The following is a 19,405-nucleotide window of genomic DNA, read 5'->3' on the forward strand; positions in this document are numbered from 1 at the left end:
GGTTTGGGGGTCGCAGAGGGGATTTGGGGGGTCCCAGAGAGGATTTGGGGGGTCCTGGGGGGGATCTGGGGGGTCCCAGGGGGGATTTGGGGGGGTCCCAGGGGGGATTAGGGGGTCCTAGAGAAGATTTGGGGGGTCCCAGAGTGGATTTGGGGGGTCCCAGAGTGGATTTGGGGGGTCCCAGAGGGGATTTGGGGGGTCCCAGAGGGGTTTGGGGGAGCCCGAATCGGCCGGCACCAGGAGCAGCACCAGCTGGGGGCCAGCGACACCCCCAGCGCCGCCCCCATCGTCTGTGGAGGAGATTTGGGGAGAAAAATGGGGATTTTGGGGAAAAAATGGGGATTTTGGGGTCCCAGAGAGGGTTTGGGGGAAAAAAACCAGCGAGTTCAGGAGGGGAAATGGGGGTTTGGGGGGGGAAAATGGGGATTAGGGTGAGGAAAAAGGGGATTTTGGGGTCCCAGAGAGGGTTTGGGGGATCCCAGGGGGGATTTGGGGGAGCCCAGGAGGGATTTGGGGGAGCCCAGGAGGGATTTGGGGGATCTCAGAGCAGATTTGAGGGTCCTGGGGGAGTTTTGGGGGTTCCAGGGGAGATTTGGGGGGTCCCAGAGTGGATTTGGAGGGTCCCAGGGGGGATTTGGGGATCCCAGAGTGGATTTGGGGGGTCCCAGAGGGGATTTGGGGGATCCCAGAGGGGATTTGGGGGGGTCCCACGGGAGATTTGGGCGTCCCAAAGTGGATTTGAGGGATCCCAGGGGAGATTTGGGGCTCCCAGGGAGATTTGGGGGATCCCAGAGAGGATTTGGGGGGTCCCAGGAGGGATTTGGGGGGGTCCCCAGAGAGGATTTAGGGGTCCCAGGGGAGATTTGGGGGATCCCAGAGTGAATTTGGAGATCCCAGAGAGGATTTGGGGAATCCCAGGGAAGATTTGGACGTCCCAGAGCAGATTTGAGGATCCCAAAAGAAATTTAGGACATCCCACCCTAATTTTGGGGCGCTTCAGGACAAACTAAACTCCACCCTGATATAATCCATGAGTTTTTTTTCCCTTTTGGGGTTTTTTTGGGGGGCTATTTCGGGACGTTTTAACGTTTTTGGGGGCGAGCCTCTCACCTGCAGCCACACCCCGGCCGGATCCGGGCGGTTTTTGGGGCTTTCCTGCCAACTTTTGGGGTCTCCATAAAGGTGAGAGGGGTGCTCGTGCCTTGAGGGGGGGTCCTGGTGCCCATCCCCCAATCCCAGGAGCACCAGGGTGAGGATGAGGAGGGGGAGGGCCATGGAGAAGGGAGGGGGGGAGGGGTGGGGAAGGTCCTGGAAGGGAAAAGAAAAACTTTTGGGGTGAAGGTTTTTAGGGGTTTTAAAGGTTTGCTCAATTTTCCGGGAGTTCATTTGTGTAAATTCCTTAAATCCACCCCAAAATCCTCCTCAGGAAAGCCAAAACCTCCCCCAGACCCTCCAAACTCCCTCAGAATCGCCAAAAAAAAAACCCCCTCAGAACCCCCAAAATCCCCTCAGGGACCCCAAATCCCCTCAGGACTCCACAAAAACCCCTCAGGATCCCCCAAACCACCTCAGCAACCCCAAAACCCCCACAGATACCCCCCAAACCCCTCAGGATACCCCAAAACCCCTCAGGATCCCCCAAACCCCTCAGGATCCCCCAAAAAAACCCTCAGGAGCTCCAAAACCCCTCAAGATCCCCCAAAAACCCCTCAAGACTCCCCAAAAACCCCTCAGGACACCCCCAAACCATCTCAGGAATCCCAAACCCCCTCAGGATCCCCAAATCCCCCTCAGGATCCCCCAAATCCCCCTCAGGATCCCCCAAATCCCCTCCAAGACCCCCCAAAACCGCCTCAGGAATCCTCAAGTCCCCTCAGGATCCCCCAAATCCCCCCAAGATCCCCCAAGCCCCCTCAGGATCCCCCCAAAACCCCTCAGGAACCTCAAAACCACCTCAGGAACACCCCAAAACCTCTCAGGATCCCCCCAAACCCCCTCAGGAATCCCCAAATCCCCTCAGAATCCCCCCAAAACCCCTCAGGATCCCCCAAAAACCCCTCAGGAACCCTCAAATCCCCTCAGGAACCCGCAAAAAACATTCAGGAATCTCAAACCCCCTCAGTATCCCCCTAAAACCCTCCAAGACGCCCAAATCCCCTCAGGATCCCCCCAAACTCCCTCAGGATCCCCCAAAACCACCTCAGAAACCCCAAAACCACCTCAGGATCCCCCCAAAACCTTCCAAGACTCCCCAAACACCCTCAGGAATCCCAAATGCCCTCAGGAACCCCAAAACCCCTCAGGATCCCCAAATCCTCCCAGGAATCCCCAAATCCCCTCAGAATCCCCCCAAAACCCTTCAGGATCCCCCCCAACCCCTCAGGATCCCCCCAAAACCCCTCAGGATCCCCCCAAAACCCCTCAGGATCCCCCCAAACCCCTCAGGATCCCCCAAAAACCCCTCAGGAACCTCAACCCCCCTCAGGATCCCCCTAAAACCCTCCAAGACCCCCAAACGCCCTCAGGATCCCCCCAAAACCCCCCAAACCCCCTCAGGAACCCCAAATCCCCCCCAAACCAGTCAAATCCCCTCAGAGCCCCCCCCAACCCCCCCAGGACCCCCCTAAATCCCTCGGAGTCCCCCCAAGACGCCTCAACCCCCCCCAAATCCCCTCAGGATCCCCCAAATCCCTTCAGGATCCCCCAAATCCCCTCAGCGCCTCCTCAGAGCCCCCTCAAGATTCCCCTCAGCACCCCCCAAACCCCTTCCCCACCTCCCCAATACCCCACCCAAACCCCTTCTCTGACCCTTCCCAACCCCTAAACCCCTCCAGGGCCCCCCAAAACCCCCTCAAGACCCCCTAAATCCCCCCCAAAATCGGGGGGGGGGGGGGTCCCGGGGTCGCTCCGATACCTCCGATAGCCCGGGAACGTGGCACAGCGAAATCTCGCGAGATCCCGCGGGAACTGGGGCGTGGCCAAAGGGCAAAAATCCGCCCGTAGTAAAGATGGCGGCGCGGCTTCAAAGCGAAATCTCGCGAGATTTGGAAGGAAAGGGGACGCGGCCGAAGGGGCGGCAAGGAGGCGGCTCCAAGATGGCGGCGAGGTGTGGGGCGGGATAGAGGGAGGGATGGACTGGCTGCGTCTAAGTGAACCTCTGAGCGCTCTCCAGGCGGCATTTTGGGTTCCCAAGATGGATTTTGAGGAGTTTTGACCGGATTTGGGCGATCTCTATGCCCGGTCTGGCAGAGCTCCGGTACCTCCTGGCTGAGGAAGAGGGCGGAACTTCCCACAGCCAAGATGGCGGCGCGGCTTCTCTTTGTCTTCTCGCGAGATTTTGCGCGGGAAGAGGGCGCGTTGTTCTCTGAGCCTGAGGAGGGTCTCTGAGGGATCTCCGGGCTGAATTTAGAGGTTTTGGCTCAATTTGGAGGTTCCAAGCTGAATTTTGGGGTTCCGGAATGGATTTGGAGTCTCCTTCCTCCGCCAACCTGAGAGAGCGCCCTGAGGACCGGGCGGAAGTGCCCTCAACCAAGAAGGCGGCGCGGCTTCGCGCGTACTCTCGCGAGACTTGGCGCGAGAAGAGGGCAGGGCATGATGGTTGAACCTGGGGAGGTGCTCCAGGCTGGATTTAGGACCTTCTGCCGAATTCCAGGGGATTTAGGCTCAGCTCAGGGATTTTAAGGCGAATTTTTGGCTGGATTTGGTTGGGCCAGACGAGAGAGGCGCCCCAGAAACGGGCGGAATTCCCTCAACCAAAATGGCGGCGCGGCTTCGCGCGTACTCTCGCGAGACTTGGCGCGGGAAACGAGCGGGCTGCGATGGGGAGAGCTCCTGAGGGTGCTCTAGGCTGGATTTAGGACCTTCAGCGGAATTCCAGGGGATTTAGGCTCAGCTCAGGGGTTTTAAGGCGGATTTCGGCGTTTCTGGCTCGATTTGGTGGGGCCAGGAGGGGGAGGAAAGGAGAAACGGGCGGAATTCCCCCAACCAAGATGGCGGCGCGGCTTCGCGCGTACTCTCGCGAGACTTGGCGCGAGAAGCGGGCAGGGAGTGATGGTTGAACCTGGATGGTGCTCCAGGCTGGATTTAGGACCTTCAGCTGAATTCCAGGGGATTTAGGATCAGCTCAGGGATTTTAAGGCGAATTTTTGGCTGGATTTGGTTGGGCCAGACGAGAGAGGCGCCCCAGAAACGGGCGGAATTCCCTCAACCAAAATGGTGGCGCGGCTTCCCCGGTGCTCTCGCGAGAGTTCGCGCGAGAAGCGGGAACCCGGCGGACCAATCAGAAGAGTGCTGGCAGAACTCCGGGCGGAAGCGGCGATGGCGGCGGCCGCGTCGGCGTCAACTTCCGGCGGAAACGCGGTGCATTGTGGTCCCGGCGGGGCCCAGCGGCGGCGGCGGAGCGGGGCCGAGGCCGCGGGGGGGGGCGGGGGGAGGCCCCGGGGGGGGGCGGGGCGGGAGTTTGGGGGCGTCGAGGGACCCCCGGGACCCCCCCCGGCAGCGCGGGATGGGCGACAGCGACCGCGGTCAGCGGGGGACCGGGGGAGGGGCTCGGGGAGGGTTCGGGAAGGGGGGATGGGGGGAGAGGGGGGGAGAGTCCTGAGGGGGCTTGGGGGGGTCCTGAGGGGGTTTGGGGGGGATCGTGAGGGGATTTGAGGGTCCTGAGGGGTTTGGGGGGGATCGTGAGGGGATTTGGGGGTCCTGAGGGGATTTTAGGGGTCCTGAGGGGATTTCAGGGGTCCTGAGGGGATTTGGGGGGATCCTGAGGGAGTTTAGAGGGGATCGTGAGGGGTTTTGGGATCCTGAGGAGGTTTGGGGGTATCTGTGGTGGTTTTGGGATCCTGAGGGGGTTTCGGGGGATCGTGAGGGGATTTCAGGGCTCCTGAGGGGATTTTGGGGGGATCCTGAAGGGATTTGGGGGTCCTGAGGGGATTTGGGGATCCTGAGGAGGTTTTGGGGGATCGTGAGGGGTTTTGGGATCCTGAGAAGGTTTGGGGGGATCGTGAGGGGATTTTGGGGATCCTGAGGGGATTTTGGGGTCCTGAGGGGGTTTGGGGGAATCGTGAGGGGATTTAGGGGTCCTGAGGGGGTTTGAGGGGTTCCTGAGGGGGTTGGGGGGGATCGTGAGGGGATTTGTGGGATCCTGAGGGGATTTTGGGGGGATCCTGAGGGGGATTTAGGGGGGATCGTGAGGGGATTTAGGGGTCCTGAGGGGGGTTGAGGCTCTGAGGGGATTTTAGCGGGTCCTGAGGGGGTTTGGGGGCTCCTGAGGGGATTTTGGGGGGATCGTGAGGGGATTTTAGGGGTCCTGAGGGGATTTCAGGGGTCCTGAGGGGATTTGGGGGGATCCTGAGGGAGTTTAGAGGGGATCGTGAGGGGTTTTGGGATCCTGAGGAGGTTTGGGGGTATCTGTGGTGGTTTTGGGATCCTGAGGGGGTTTGGGGGGGATCGTGAGGGGATTTCAGGGCTCCTGAGGGGATTTCAGGGCTCCTGAGGGGATTTTGGGGGGATCCTGAAGGGATTTGGGGATCCTGAGGGGATTTGGGGATCCTGAGGAGGTTTTGGGGGATCGTGAGGGGTTTTGGGATCCTGAGGAGGTTTGGGGGGATCGTGAGGGGATTTTGGGGATCCTGAGGGGATTTCGGGGTCCTGAGGGGGTTTGGGGGAATCGTGAGGGGATTTAGGGGTCCTGAGGGGGTTTGAGGGGTTCCTGAGGGGGTTGGGGGGGATCGTGAGGGGATTTTGGGGGGATTCTGAGGGGATTTTGGGGGGATCGTGAGGGGATTTGGGGTCCTGAGGGGATTTGGGGGAATCCTGAGGGGATTTGGGGTCCTGAGGGGATTTGGGGGAATCCTGAGGGGATTTAGGGGTCCTGAGGGGGGTTGAGGCTCTGAGGGGATTTTAGGGGGTCCTGAGGGGGTTTGGGGGTTCCTGAGGGGTTGGGGGGGGATCGTGAGGGGAATTTTGGGGTCCTGAGGGAATCTGGGGGGTCTTGAGGGGATTTAGGGGGGAGCGTGAGGGGATTTGTGGGATCCTGAGGGGATTTAGGGGGGTCCTGAGGGGATTTAGGCGGGGTCGTGAGGGGGTTTAGGGGTTCCTGGGGGGATTTGAGGCTCTGAGGTGAATTTAGGGGGTCCTGAGGGGATTTAGGGGTTCCTGAGGGAATTTTGGGGTCCTGAGGGGATTTCAGGGCTCCTGAGGGGATTTTGGGGTCCTGAGGGGATTTCAGGGCTCCTGAGGGGATTTTGGGGGGGATCCTGAGGGGATTTTGAGGTCCTGAGGGGATTTCAGGGCTCCTGAGGGGATTTTGGGGGGATCCTGAGGGGGATTTGGGGGTCCTGAGGGGATTTTGGGGGAATCGTGAGGGGATTTAGGGGTCCTGAGGGGGCTTGAGGCTCTGAGGGGATTTTAGGGGGTCCTGAGGGGGATTTTGGGGGTTCGTGAGGGGATTTCGGGGTCCTGAGGGAATTTGGGGGGTCCTGAGGGGGGTTGAGGGGTTCCTGAGGGGGTTTGAGGCTCTGAGGGGATTTTAGGGGGTCCTGAGGAGATTTTGGCGTCTTGAGGGGGGTTTGGGGATCCTGAGGGAAATTTGGGCTGATTTTGAGGCGATTTTGTGGTTCTGAGGTGGATTTGGGGATCCTGAGGGGATTTCGGGGGATTCTGAGGGGGATTCAGGGTGATTTTGAGGAGATTGGAGGTTCTGGGGGGGATTTGGGCTGATTTTGAGGAGATTTGGGGATCCAGAGAGGGATTTGGGGTGATTCTGAGGGGATTTGGGGTGATTTTGAGGAGGTTTTGGGGTCGTGAGGAGGATCTGGGGATCCTGAGGGGATTTTGGGGGTTCCTGAGGGGATTTGGGGTAATTCTGAGGGGGATTTGGGGAGATTTTGGGGTCCTGAGGAGATTTTGGGGTCCTGAGGGGATTTGGGGTGAGTTTAAGGACATTTTGGGGTCTTGAGGGGGGGATTTGGGGGTTTTGAGGCGGATTTGAGGTGATTTTGGGGTGATTTTGAAGAGATTCTGGGGTTCTGAGGGGGATTTGAGGCGATTTTGGGGTTCTGAGGGCGATTTGGGCTGATTTAGAGGCAATTTTGGGGTTCCTGATGGCATTTTGGGTGTCTCTGGGGGTCTCTGGGCTGATTTTTGGGGCGATTTGGGCTGATTTAGGGGCGATTTTGGGGTCCTGAGGGAGATTTTGGGGTTCCTGAGGGGATTTGGGGTGATTCTGAGGGGGTTTGAGGTTCTGAGGGGGATTTGGGGTGATTTAGAGGCGATTTTGGGGTTCCTGACGGGATTTGGGATGATTTTGGGGTTCCCGACAGGATTTCGGGTGTCTCTGAGGGTCTCTGGGCTGATTTTTGGGGCGATTTGGGCTGATTTAAAGGCAATTTGGGGTCCTGAGGAGATTTTGGGGGTCCTGAGGGGAATTTGGGGGAGTTCTGAGGGGATGTGGGGTTCCTGAGGAGGTTCAGGGTGTCTCTGAGGGTCTCTGGGCTGATTTTTGGGGCGATTTGGGCTGATTTTGGGGTCCTGAGGGGATTTGGGGTGACTCTGAGGGCCTTTGGGGTGATTCTGAGGGGATTTGGGCTGATTTTGAGGCGATTTTGGGGTTCTGAGGGGGATTTGGGCTGATTTAGGGGCAATTTTGGGGTTCTGAGGGGGATTTGAGGCGATTTTGGGGTGATTTAGAGGCAGTTTGGGTTCCTGACGGGATTTTGGGTGTCTCTGAGGGTCTCTGGGCTGATTTTTGGGGCGATTTGGGCTGATTTAGAGGCGATTTTGGGGTCCTGAGGGAGATTTTGGGGTTCCTGAGGGGATTTGGGGTGATTCTGAGGGGGTTTGAGGTTCTGAGGGGGATTTGGGGTGATTTAGAGGCGATTTTGGGGTTCCTGACGGGATTTGGGGTGATTTTGGGGTTCCCGACAGGATTTCGGGTGTCTCTGAGGGTCTCTGGGCTGATTTTTGGGGCGATTTGGGCTGATTTAAAGGCAATTTGGGGTCCTGAGGAGATTTTGGGGGTCCTGAGGGGAATTTGGGGGAGTTCTGAGGGGATGTGGGGTTCCTGAGGAGGTTCAGGGTGTCTCTGAGGGTCTCTGGGCTGATTTTTGGGGCGATTTGGGCTGATTTTGGGGTCCTGAGGGGATTTGGGGTGACTCTGAGGGCCTTTGGGGTGATTCTGAGGGGATTTGGGCTGATTTTGAGGCGATTTTGGGGTTCTGAGGGGGATTTGGGCTGATTTAGGGGCAATTTTGGGGTTCTGAGGGGGATTTGAGGCGATTTTGGGGTGATTTAGAGGCAGTTTGGGTTCCTGACGGGATTTTGGGTGTCTCTGAGGGTCTCTGGGCTGATTTTTGGGGCGATTTGGGCTGATTTAGAGGCGATTTTGGGGTCCTGAGGGAGATTTTGGGGTTCCTGAGGGGATTTGGGGTGATTCTGAGGGGGTTTGAGGTTCTGAGGGGGATTTGGGGTGATTTAGAGGCGGTTTTGGGGTTCCTGACGGGATTTGGGATGATTTTGGGCTTCCCGACAGGATTTCGGGTGTCTCTGAGGGTCTCTGGGCTGATTTTTGGGGCGATTTGGGCTGATTTAGGGGCGATTTTGGGGTTCTGAGGGGGATTTGGGGGGATTCTGAGGAGATTTGGGGTCTTGAGGAGACTTGGGGTGATTCTGAGAGGATTTAGGGTGATTTTGAGAAGATTTTGGGCTGATTTTGAGGAGATTCGGGGTTCTGAGGGCGATTTGGGGTGATTTAGAGGCAATTTTGGGGTTCTGAGGGGGATTTGGGGTGATTTTGGGGTTCCTGACGGAATTCGGGTGTCTCTGAGGGTCTCTGGGCTGATTTTTGGGGCGATTTGGGGTGATTTAGAGGCGATTTGGGGTTCCTGACAGAATTCGGGTGTCTCTGAGGGTCTCTGGGCTGATTTTTGGGGCGATTTGGGGTGATTTAGAGGCGATTTGGGGTTCCTAATGGGATTCGGGTGTCTCTGAGGGTCTCTGGGCTGATTTTTGGGGCGATTTTGGGCTGATTTAGAGGCGATTTGGGGTTCCTAATGGGATTCGGGTGTCTCTGAGGGTCTCTGGGCTGATTTTTGGGGCGATTTTGGGCTGATTTAGAGGCGATTGGGGTTCCTGACGGAATTCGGGTGTCTCTGAGGGTCTCTGGCTGATTTTTGGGGCGATTTGGGGTGATTTAGAGGCGATTTGGGGTTCCTGACAGAATTCGGGTGTCTCTGAGGGTCTCTGGGCTGATTTTTGGGGCGATTTTGGGCTGATTTAGAGGCGATTTGGGGTTCCTAATGGGATTCGGGTGTCTCTGAAGGTCTCTGGGCTGATTTTTGGGGCGATTTTGGGGTGATTTAGAGGCGATTTGGGGTTCCTGATGGCATTCGGGTGTCTCTGAAGGTCTCTGGGCTGATTTTTGGGGCGATTTTGGGCTGATTTAGAGGCGATTTGGGGTTCCTAATGGGATTCGGGTGTCTCTGAGGGTCTCTGGGCTGATTTTTGGGGCGATTTGGGGTGATTTAGAGGCGATTTGGGGTTCCTGACAGAATTCGGGTGTCTCTGAAGGTCTCTGGGCTGATTTTTGGGGCGATTTTGGGCTGATTTAGAGGCAGTTTGGGGTTCCTGACGGAATTCGGGTGTCTCTGAGGGTCTCTGGGCTGATTTTTGGGGCGATTTTGGGGTGATTTAGAGGCATTTTGGGGTTCCTGACGGAATTCGGGTGTCTCTGAGGGTCTCTGGGCTGATTTTTGGGGCGATTTTGGGCTGATTTAGAGGCGATTTGGGGTTCCTAATGGGATTCGGGTGTCTCTGAGGGTCTCTGGGCTGATTTTTGGGGCGATTTTGGGGTGATTTAGAGGCGATTTGGGGTTCCTGATGGCATTCGGGTGTCTCTGAAGGTCTCTGGGCTGATTTTTGGGGCGATTTTGGGCTGATTTAGAGGCGATTTGGGGTTCCTAATGGGATTCGGGTGTCTCTGAGGGTCTCTGGGCTGATTTTTGGGGCGATTTGGGGTGATTTAGAGGCGATTTGGGGTTCCTGACAGAATTCGGGTGTCTCTGAGGGTCTCTGGGCTGATTTTTGGGGCGATTTTGGGCTGATTTAGAGGCGATTTGGGGTTCCTAATGGGATTCGGGTGTCTCTGAGGGTCTCTGGGCTGATTTTTGGGGCGATTTGGGCTGATTTAGAGGCAGTTTGGGGTTCCTGACGGAATCGGGTGTCTCTGAGGGTCTCTGGCTGATTTTTGGGGCGATTTGGGGTGATTTAGAGGCGATTTGGGGTTCCTGACAGAATTCGGGTGTCTCTGAGGGTCTCTGGGCTGATTTTTGGGGCGATTTTGGGCTGATTTAGAGGCGATTTGGGGTTCCTAATGGGATTCGGGTGTCTCTGAGGGTCTCTGGGCTGATTTTTGGGGCGATTTTGGGCTGATTTAGAGGCAGTTTGGGGTTCCTGACAGAATTCGGGTGTCTCTGAGGGTCTCTGGGCTGATTTTTGGGGCGATTTTGGGGTGATTTAGAGGCGATTTGGGGTTCCTAATGGGATTCGGGTGTCTCTGAGGGTCTCTGGGCTGATTTTTGGGGCGGTTTTGGGCTGATTTAGAGGCAGTTTGGGGTTCCTGACAGAATTCGGGTGTCTCTGAGGGTCTCTGGGCTGATTTTTGGGGCGATTTTGGGCTGATTTAGAGGCGATTTGGGGTTCCTAATGGGATTCGGGTGTCTCTGAGGGTCTCTGGGCTGATTTTTGGGGCGATTTGGGGTGATTTAGAGGCGATTTGGGGTTCCTGACAGAATTCAGGTGTCTCTGAGGGTCTCTGGGCTGATTTTTGGGGCGGTTTGGGGTGATTTAGAGGCGATTTGGGTTCCTGACAGAATTCGGGTGTCTCTGAGGGTCTCTGGGCTGATTTTTGGGGCGATTTTGGGCTGATTTAGAGGCGATTTGGGGTTCCTAATGGGATTCGGCGTGTCTCTGAGGGTCTCTGGGCTGATTTTGGGGCGATTTTGGGCTGATTTAGAGGCAGTTTGGGGTTCCTGACAGAATTCGGGTGTCTCTGAGGGTCTCTGGGCTGATTTTTGGGGCGATTTTGGGTGATTTAGAGGCGATTTGGGGTTCCTAATGGGATTCGGGTGTCTCTGAGGGTCTCTGGGCTGATTTTTGGGGCGGTTTTGGGCTGATTTAGAGGCAGTTTGGGGTTCCTGACAGAATTCGGGTGTCTCTGAGGGTCTCTGGGCTGATTTTTGGGGCGATTTTGGGCTGATTTAGAGGCGATTTGGGGTTCCTAATGGGATTCGGGTGTCTCTGAGGGTCTCTGGGCTGATTTTTGGGCGATTTGGGGTGATTTAGAGGCGATTTGGGGTTCCTGACAGAATTCAGGTGTCTCTGAGGGTCTCTGGCTGATTTTTGGGGGCGGTTTTGGGGCTCCCTGACGGGATTTTGGGGGGTCCCACCCCCCTTTTTCCCCCCTCCCCCCCCCCAGACTGCCGGAGCCCCGACAGCTCGAGCGCCGCCTCCCCTCCCCCCCCTCCCCCCATGGGGTCCCCCCCTGCCCCCAGCCCCAAATTTGGGGTCCCCCCTCCCCCCACCCCCAAATTTGGGGTCCCCCTTCCCCGTGATCAGCTCCTCCCTGGGCTCCCCGGGGGTCCCCGCGACCCCCGCCCTCGCCTACGGCCCCGTCAGCAGCCCCCAGGTGAGAGGTTTGGGGGGAAAAGCTGGGATTTGGGGAAAATGCTGGAGGTTTTGGGGAGAAATTCGAGTTTTTGGGGGGAAATTGCGAGGTTTGGGGGGGAAATGCTGGATTTTGGGGAGGGGGAGTCTGGATTTGGGGGGGGTATGCTGGAATTTTGGCAGGAAATCCTGGAGTTTTGGGGGGAATTCTGAGTTGTGGGGGGAAATTTGGGGAGGGAATGCTGGATTTGGGGGAAATGCTGGATTTTGGCAGGAAATCCTGGAATTTTGGCAGGAAATTCCGGGTTTTGGGGGGGAAATTCTGGAATTTAGGGGGGAAATCCTGAGTTTTGGGGAGGGAAATGCTGGAATCTAGGGGAAAAACCTGGATTTTGGCAGGAAATCCTGGAATTTTGGGGGGAAAATCCGAGTTTTGGGGGGGAAATGCTGGATTTTGGGGGGAAATTCTGAGTTTTGGGGGGGAAATGCTGGAATTTTGGGGGGAAAAAACTGGAATTTGGGGAGGGGAGTCTGGATTTGGGGGTAAAATGCTGGGATTTTGGGGGGAAATTCCGAGTTTTCGGGGGGAAATGCTGGATTTTGGAGAGGAAATCCTGGAATTTTGGGGAAAAACCTGGAATTTGGGGGGAAATTCCAAGTTTTGGGGGGGGAAATCCTGGAATTTGGGGGGAAATTCCAAGTTTTGGGGAGGGAAATCCTGGATTTTGGGGGGAAACCTGGAATTTAGGAGGGCAATTCCAGGTTTTGGGGAGGAAACCCGGGATTTTGGGGGGGAAAAACCTGGAATTTGGGGAGGGGGAGTCTGGATTTGGGGTAAAATGCTGGATTTTGGGGGGGAAATTCTGAGTTTTCGGGGGGAAATGCTGGATTTTGGAGAGGAAATCCTGGAATTTGGGGGAAAACCCGGGATTTTGGGGGGGAATCCTGGAATTTTGGGGGGAAGTTCTGAGTTTTGGGGAGGGAAACCGGGATTTTTGGAGAGGAAATCCTGGAATTTGTTGGGTTTTGGGGGGGGGGGGAGGGAATCCTGGATTTGGGGGGGAAATGCCAGATTTTGGGGGGAAATTCTGGAATTTAGGGGGGAAATCCTGAGTTTTGGGGAGGGAAATGCTGGAATTTGGGGGAAAAAACCTGGAATTTGGGGGGGAAATGCAGGAATTTGGCAGGAAATCCTGGAGTTTTGGGGGGAAATTCTGAGTTTTGGGGGGGAAATGCTGGATTTTGGAGAGGAAATCCTGGATTTGGGGGGGAAATGCTGGAATTTGGGGTAAAATGCTGGATTTTGGCAGGAAATTCTGGAATTTTGGGGGAAATTCTGAGTTTTGGGGGGGAAATTCTGGAATTTAGGGGAGAAATCCTGAGTTTTGGGGAGGAAATCCTGGATTTGGCGAGGGAAACCGGGATTTTGGGGGGAAATGCTGGAATTTGGCGAGGGAAACCGGGATTTTGGGGGGAAATGCTGGAATTTGGGGGGAAATTCTGAGTTTTGGGGAGGGAAACCGGGATTTGGGGGGGAAATCCTGGAATTCTGGGTCGTTTCCCATGGACTTGGGGTGATTTTGGCTGCTTTCCCATGGATTTGGGGTCATTTTGGGTGCTTTTCCCTGGACTTCGGTTGCTTTTCCCTGGATTTGGGGTGGTTTTGGTGCTTTTCCCTGGATTTGGGTGCTTTTCCCTGATTTTGGCTGCTTTTCCCTGGATTTGGGGTGGTTTTGGCTGCTTTTCCCTGGATTTTGGTGCTTTTCCCTGGATTTTGGCTGCTTTTCCCTGGATTTGGGTGATTTTGGCTGCTTTTCCTGGATTTGGCTGCTTTTCCCTGGATTTGGGATCATTTTGGCTGCTTTTCTCTGGATTTGGGGTGATTTGGGGTGGTTTTTCCCTGGATTTGGGGTGGTTTTGGCTGCTTTTCCCTGGATTTTGGTGCTTTTTCCTGGATTTTGGTGCTTTTTCCTGGATTTTGGGGGCTTTTCCCTGGATTTGGGGTCATTTTTGGTGCTTTTTCCTGGATTTTGGTTGCTTTTCCTGGATTTGGGGTGGTTTTGGGTGCTTTTCCCTGGATTTCGGCTGCTTTTCCCTGGATTTGGGGTGGTTTTGGGTGCTTTTCCCTGGATTTTGGCTGCTTTTCCCTGGATTTTGGTGCTTTTTCCTGGATTTTGGGGGCTTTTCCCTGGATTTGGGGTCATTTTTGGTGCTTTTTCCTGGATTTTGGTTGCTTTTCCCTGGATTTGGCTGCTTTTCCATGGAGTCGGGGTGCCTTTCCATGGATTTTGGGTGCTTTTCCCTGGATTTGGGGTGATTTGGGTGGTTTTTCCCTGGATTTGGGGTGATTTGGGGTGGTTCTTCCTGGATTTGGGGTGGTTTTGGGTGCTTTTCCCTGGATTTGGGGTGATTTTGGGTGCTTTTCCCTGGATTTGGGGTGATTTGGGTGGTTTTTTCCCTGGATTTGGGGTGATTTGGGGTGTTCTTCCCTGGATTTGGGGTGGTTTTGGCTGCTTTTCCCTGGATTTTGGCTGCTTTTCCCTGGATTTGGGGTGATTTGGCTGCTTTTCCCTGGATTTGGCTGCTTTTCCCTGGATTTGGGGTGATTTGGCTGCTTTTCTCTGGATTTGGGGTGATTTGGGGTGGTTTTTCCCTGGATTTGGGGTGGTTTTGGCTGCTTTTCCCTGGATTTTGGTGCTTTTTCCTGGATTTGGTTGCTTTTCCTGGATTTGGGGTGATTTGGGTGGTTTTTCCTGGATTTGGGGTGATTTGGGTGGTTCTTCCCTGGATTTGGGGTGGTTTTGGGTGCTTTTCCCTGGATTTGGGGTGATTTTGGGTGCTTTTCCCTGGATTTTGGCTGCTTTTCCTGGATTTGGGGTGATTTTGGCTGCTTTCCCTGGATTTGGGGTGATTTTGGGTGCTTTTCCTGGATTTGGCTGCTTTTCCCTGGATTTGGGGTGATTTTGGCTGCTTTCCCATGGATTTTGGCTGCTTTCCCCTGGATTTGGGATCATTTTGGCTGCTTTTCCCTGGATTTGGGGTGATTTGGGGTGGTTTTTCCCTGGATTTGGGGTGATTTGGGGTGGTTTTCCCTGGATTTTGGCTGCTTTTCCCTGGATTTGGGGTGGTTTTGGGTGCTTTTCCCTGGATTTCGGCTGCTTTTCCCTGGATTTGGGGTGGTTTGGGTGCTTTTCCCTGGATTTGGGGTGATTTTGGCTGCTTTTCCCTGGATTTGGGATCATTTTGGCTGCTTTTCCCTGGATTTGGGGTGGTTTTGGGTGCTTTTCCCTGGATTTGGCTGCTTTTCCCTGGATTTGGGGTGGTTTTGGGTGCTTTCTCCCTGGATTTTGGCTGCTTTTCCCTGGATTTTGGTGCTTTTTCCTGGATTTTGGGGGCTTTTCCCTGGATTTGGGGTCATTTTTGGTGCTTTTTCCTGGATTTTGGTTGCTTTTCCCTGGATTTGGCTGCTTTTCCATGGAGTCGGGGTGCCTTTCCATGGATTTTGGGTGCTTTTCCCTGGATTTGGGGTGATTTGGGGTGGTTCTTCCCTGGATTTGGGGTGGTTTTGGGTGCTTTTCCCTGGATTTGGGGTGATTTTGGGTGCTTTTCCCTGGATTTGGGGTGATTTTGGTTGCTTTCCCTGATTTGGCTGCTTTTCCCTGGATTTGGGGTGATTTTGGCTGCTTTCCCATGGATTTTGCTGCTTTTCCCTGGATTTGGGATCATTTTGGCTGCTTTTCCCTGGATTTGGGGTGATTTGGGGTGGTTTTTCCCTGGATTTGGGGTGGTTTTGGCTGCTTTTCCTGGATTTGGGGTGATTTTGGGTGCTTTTCCCTGGATTTGGGGTGATTTGGGGTGGTTTTCCTGGATTTCGGCTGCTTTTCCCTGGATTTGGGGTGGTTTTGGCTGCTTTCCCATGGATTTTGGCTGCTTTTCCTGGATTTGGGGTGGTTTTGGGTGCTTTTCCCTGGATTTTGGCTGCTTTTCCCTGGATTTTGGTGCTTTTTCCTGGATTTTGGGGGCTTTTCCCTGGATTTGGGGTCATTTTTGGTGCTTTTTCCTGGATTTTGGGGGCTTTTCCCTGGATTTGGCTGCTTTTCCTGGATTTTGGTGCTTTTCCCTGGATTTGGCTGCTTTTCCATGGATTTGGGGTGATTGGGTGGTTTTTTCCTGGATTTGGGGTGATTTGGGTGGTTCTTCCCTGGATTTGGGGTGGTTTTGGGTGCTTTTCCCTGGATTTTGGGTGCTTTTCCCTGGATTTGGGGTGGTTTTGGGTGCTTTTCCCTGGATTTGGGGTGGTTTGGCTGCTTTTCCCTGGATTTTGGCTGCTTTTCCCTGGATTTGGGGTGATTTTGGTGCTTTTCCCTGGATTTGGCTGCTTTTTCCCTGGATTTGGGGTGATTTTGGCTGCTTTCCCATGGATTTGGGGTGATTTGGGGTGGTTTTTCCCTGGATTTGGGGTGATTTTGGCTGCTTTTCCCTGGATTTGGGGTGATTTTGGGTGCTTTTCCCTGATTTGGGGTGATTTGGGGTGGTTTTCCCTGGATTTTGGCTGCTTTTCCTGGATTTGGGGTGGTTTTGGGTGCTTTTCCCTGGATTTTGGCTGCTTTTCCTGGATTTTGGTGCTTTTTCCTGGATTTTGGGGCTTTTCCCTGGATTTGGGGTCATTTTTGGTGCTTTTTCTGGATTTTGGTTGCTTTTCCCTGGATTTGGCTGCTTTTCCATGGAGTCGGGGTGCCTTTCCATGGATTTTGGTGCTTTTCCCTGGATTTGGGGTGATTTGGGTGGTTTTTCCCTGGATTTGGGGTGATTTGGGTGGTTCTTCCCTGGATTTGGGTGGTTTTGGGTGCTTTTCCCTGGATTTTGGCTGCTTTTCCCTGGATTTGGGGTGATTTTGGCTGCTTTTCCCTGGATTTGCGGTGATTTTGGCTGCTTTCCCATGGATTTTGGCTGCTTTTCCCTGGATTTGGGATCATTTTGGCTGCTTTTCCCTGGATTTGGGGTGATTTGGGTGGTTTTTCCCTGGATTTGGGGTGATTTGGGGTAGTTTTCCCTGGATTTCGGCTGCTTTTCCCTGGATTTGGGGTGGTTTTGGCTGCTTTTCCTGGATTTCGGCTGCTTTTCCCTGGATTTGGGGTGGTTTTGGCTGCTTTTCCCTGGATTTCGGCTGCTTTTCCCTGGATTTGGGGTGGTTTTGGCTGCTTTTCCCTGGATTTCGGCTGCTTTTCCCTGGATTTGGGGTGGTTTTGGCTGCTTTTTCCCTGGATTTCGGCTGCTTCTCCCTGGATTTGGGGTGGTTTTCCCTGGATTTTGGCTGCTTTTCCCTGGATTTTGGCTGCTTTTCCTGGATTCGGTGCTTTCCCGCAGATCAACTCGACGGTGCCGCTCTCGGCGCTGCCGCCCGCAGCGGCTCCGAGGACGTGAAGCCCCCGCTGGGAATTCGGGGCCCCCCGGCTGCGCCCCCCACGGCGCCGGGAAGCGGCTCTGCGCCATCTGCGGGGACAGATCCTCGGGTAGGGCCGGGAAACGGGGCGAAAACGGGGGGAAACGGGAAAAATGGGAGGAAAACGGGAAAAAACGGAAAAATGGGAAAAAACGGGGAGGAAATGGGGGAAAAACGGGAAAAAATGGGGTTCTGCGGGGACCGATCCTCGGGTAGGGAGGGAAACGGGGCGAAAACGGGGGAAAACGGGAAAAATGGGAGGAAATGGGAAAAAACGGGGAGGAAATGGGGAAAAACGGGAAAAATGGGGTTCTGCGGGGACAGATCCTCGGGTAGGGAGGGGAAAATGGGGCAAAAACGGGGGGAAATGGGAAAAAATAAAAACGGGAAAAATGGGGTTCTGCGGGGACAGATCCTCGGGTAGGGAGGGGAAAATGGGGCAAAAACGGGGGGAAATGGGAAAAAATGGGGAGAAAATGGGGGAAAAACGAGATAAATGGGGAGGAAATGGGAAAAAACGGGGTTCTGCGGGGACAGATCCTTAGGTAGGGAGGGGAAACGGGGCGAAAACGGGGGGAAACGGGAAAAATGGGGGAAAAAACGGGAAAAATGGGGAGGAAATGGGAAAAAATGGGGTTCTGCGGGGACAGATCCTCGGGTAGGGGCCGGGAAACGGGGCGAAAACGGGGGGAAACGGGAAAAATGGGGAGGAAATGGGAAAAAATGGGGTTCTGCGGGGACAGATCCTCGGGTATGGAGGGGGAAAACGGGGGGAAACGGGAAAAATGGGGAGGAAATGGGAAAAAACGGGAAAAATGGGAAAAAACGGGGAGGAAATGGGGGAAAAACGGGAAAAATGGGGTTCTGCGGGGACAGATCCTCGGGTATGGAGGGGAAACGGGGCGAAAACGGGGGGAAACGGGAAAAATGGGGAGGAAATGGGAAAAAACGGGAAAAATGGGGGAAAAACGGGGAGGAAATGGGGGAAAAACGGGAAAAATGGGGTTCTGCGGGGACCGATCCTCGGGTATGGAGGGAAACGGGGCGAAAACGGGGGAAAACGGGAAAAATGGGGAGGAAATGGGAAAAAACGGGAAAAATGGGGGAAAAACGGGAAAAATGGGGTTCTGCGGGGACCGATCCTCGGGTAGGGAGGGGAAAATGGGGCAAAAACGGGGGGAAATGGGAAAAAATGGGGAGAAAATGGGGGAAAAACGGGATAAATGGGGAGGAAATGGGAAAAAACGGGGTTCTGCGGGGACAGATCCTTAGGTAGGGGAGGGGAAACGGGGCGAAAACGGGGGGAAATGGGAAAAATGGGGAGGAAATGGGAAAAAACGGGAAAAATGGGGGAAAAACAGGAAAAATGGGGTTCTGCGGGGACAGATCCTCGGGTAGGGAGGGAAACGGGGCGAAAACGGGGGGAAACGGGGAAAAATGGGGAGGAAATGGGAAAAAACGGGGAGAAAATGGGGGAAAACGGGAAAAATGGGGTTCTGCGGGGACAGATCCTCGGGTAGGGAGGGAAACGGGGCGAAAACGGGGGGAAACGGGAAAAATGGGGAGGAAATGGGAAAAAACGGGAAAAATGGGGGAAAAACGGGAAAAAATGGGGTTCTGCGGGGACCGATCCTCGGGTAGGGAGGGGAAACGGGGCGAAAACGGGGGGAAACGGGGAAAATGGGGAGAAAATGGGGGAAAAACGGGATAAATGGGGAGGAAATGGGAAAAAAACGGGGTTCTGCGGGGACAGATCCTTAGGTAGGGAGGGGAAACGGGGCGAAAACGGGGGGAAACGGGAAAAATGGGGGAAAAACGGGAAAAATGGGGAGGAAATGGGAAAAAATGGGGTTCTGCGGGGACAGATCCTCGGGTAGGGCCGGGAAACGGGGCGAAAACGGGGGGGAAACGGGAAAAATGGGGAGGAAATGGGGAAAAAATGGGGTTCTGCGGGGACAGATCCTCGGGTATGGAGGGGAAAACGGGGGGAAACGGGAAAAATGGGGAGGAAATGGGAAAAAACGGGAAAAATGGGAAAAAACGGGGAGGAAATGGGGGAAAAACGGGAAAAATGGGGTTCTGCGGGGACCGATCCTCGGGTATGGAGGGAAACGGGGCGAAAACGGGGGAAAACGGGAAAAATGGGGAGGAAATGGGAAAAAACGGGAAAAATGGGGGAAAAACGGGAAAAATGGGGTTCTGCGGGGACCGATCCTCGGGTAGGGAGGGGAAAATGGGGCAAAAACGGGGGGAAATGGGAAAAAATGGGGAGAAAATGGGGGAAAAACGGGATAAATGGGGAGG

The 19,405-nt window shown here is 54.8% G+C and overlaps 1 protein-coding gene and 2 long non-coding RNA genes across 9 annotated transcripts in view; 2 read left to right on the forward strand and 1 right to left on the reverse strand.

Annotated features, from left to right (window-relative positions):
* Positions 1 to 209: 209 nt before the first annotated feature.
* LOC125320611 lies at positions 210 to 2,934 on the reverse strand. The gene is made up of 3 exons (XR_007201219.1): positions 2,915 to 2,934; positions 1,111 to 1,308; positions 210 to 290 (listed from the first exon to the last, which is right to left on the reverse strand). It is a non-coding gene; the product is annotated as an uncharacterized LOC125320611 (long non-coding RNA).
* A 1,492-nt stretch (positions 2,935 to 4,426) lies between these two features.
* LOC125320602 (formin-like protein 20) overlaps positions 4,427 to 19,405 on the forward strand; it is a 16,415-nt gene continuing 1,436 nt past the window's right edge. Inside the window, exons 1-3 of the mRNA XM_048293002.1 lie at positions 4,427 to 4,523; positions 11,471 to 11,680; positions 17,026 to 17,189. Of these exons, the coding sequence (XP_048148959.1) occupies positions 4,505 to 4,523; positions 11,471 to 11,680; positions 17,026 to 17,189 (393 nt within the window). The 5' untranslated portion in view covers positions 4,427 to 4,504. The remainder of the gene's footprint in view (positions 4,524 to 11,470; positions 11,681 to 17,025; positions 17,190 to 19,405) is intronic.
* LOC125320612 lies at positions 6,987 to 8,501 on the forward strand. Of its 7 annotated transcripts, none has more exons than XR_007201223.1 (4): positions 6,987 to 7,177; positions 7,238 to 7,781; positions 7,842 to 8,385; positions 8,446 to 8,501. It is a non-coding gene; the product is annotated as an uncharacterized LOC125320612 (long non-coding RNA). The 7 variants fall into 7 exon arrangements; XR_007201225.1 differs by lacking the exon at positions 8,446 to 8,501 and having other exon boundaries at positions 6,987 to 7,093; positions 7,238 to 7,256; positions 7,596 to 7,781; positions 7,842 to 8,426; XR_007201226.1 differs by lacking the exon at positions 8,446 to 8,501 and having other exon boundaries at positions 7,166 to 7,177; positions 7,238 to 7,256; positions 7,596 to 7,781; positions 7,842 to 8,426.

Source organism: Corvus hawaiiensis (genome assembly GCF_020740725.1).
Source record: "Corvus hawaiiensis isolate bCorHaw1 chromosome 31 unlocalized genomic scaffold, bCorHaw1.pri.cur SUPER_31a, whole genome shotgun sequence".
Lineage (NCBI taxonomy): Eukaryota > Metazoa > Chordata > Aves > Passeriformes > Corvidae > Corvus > Corvus hawaiiensis.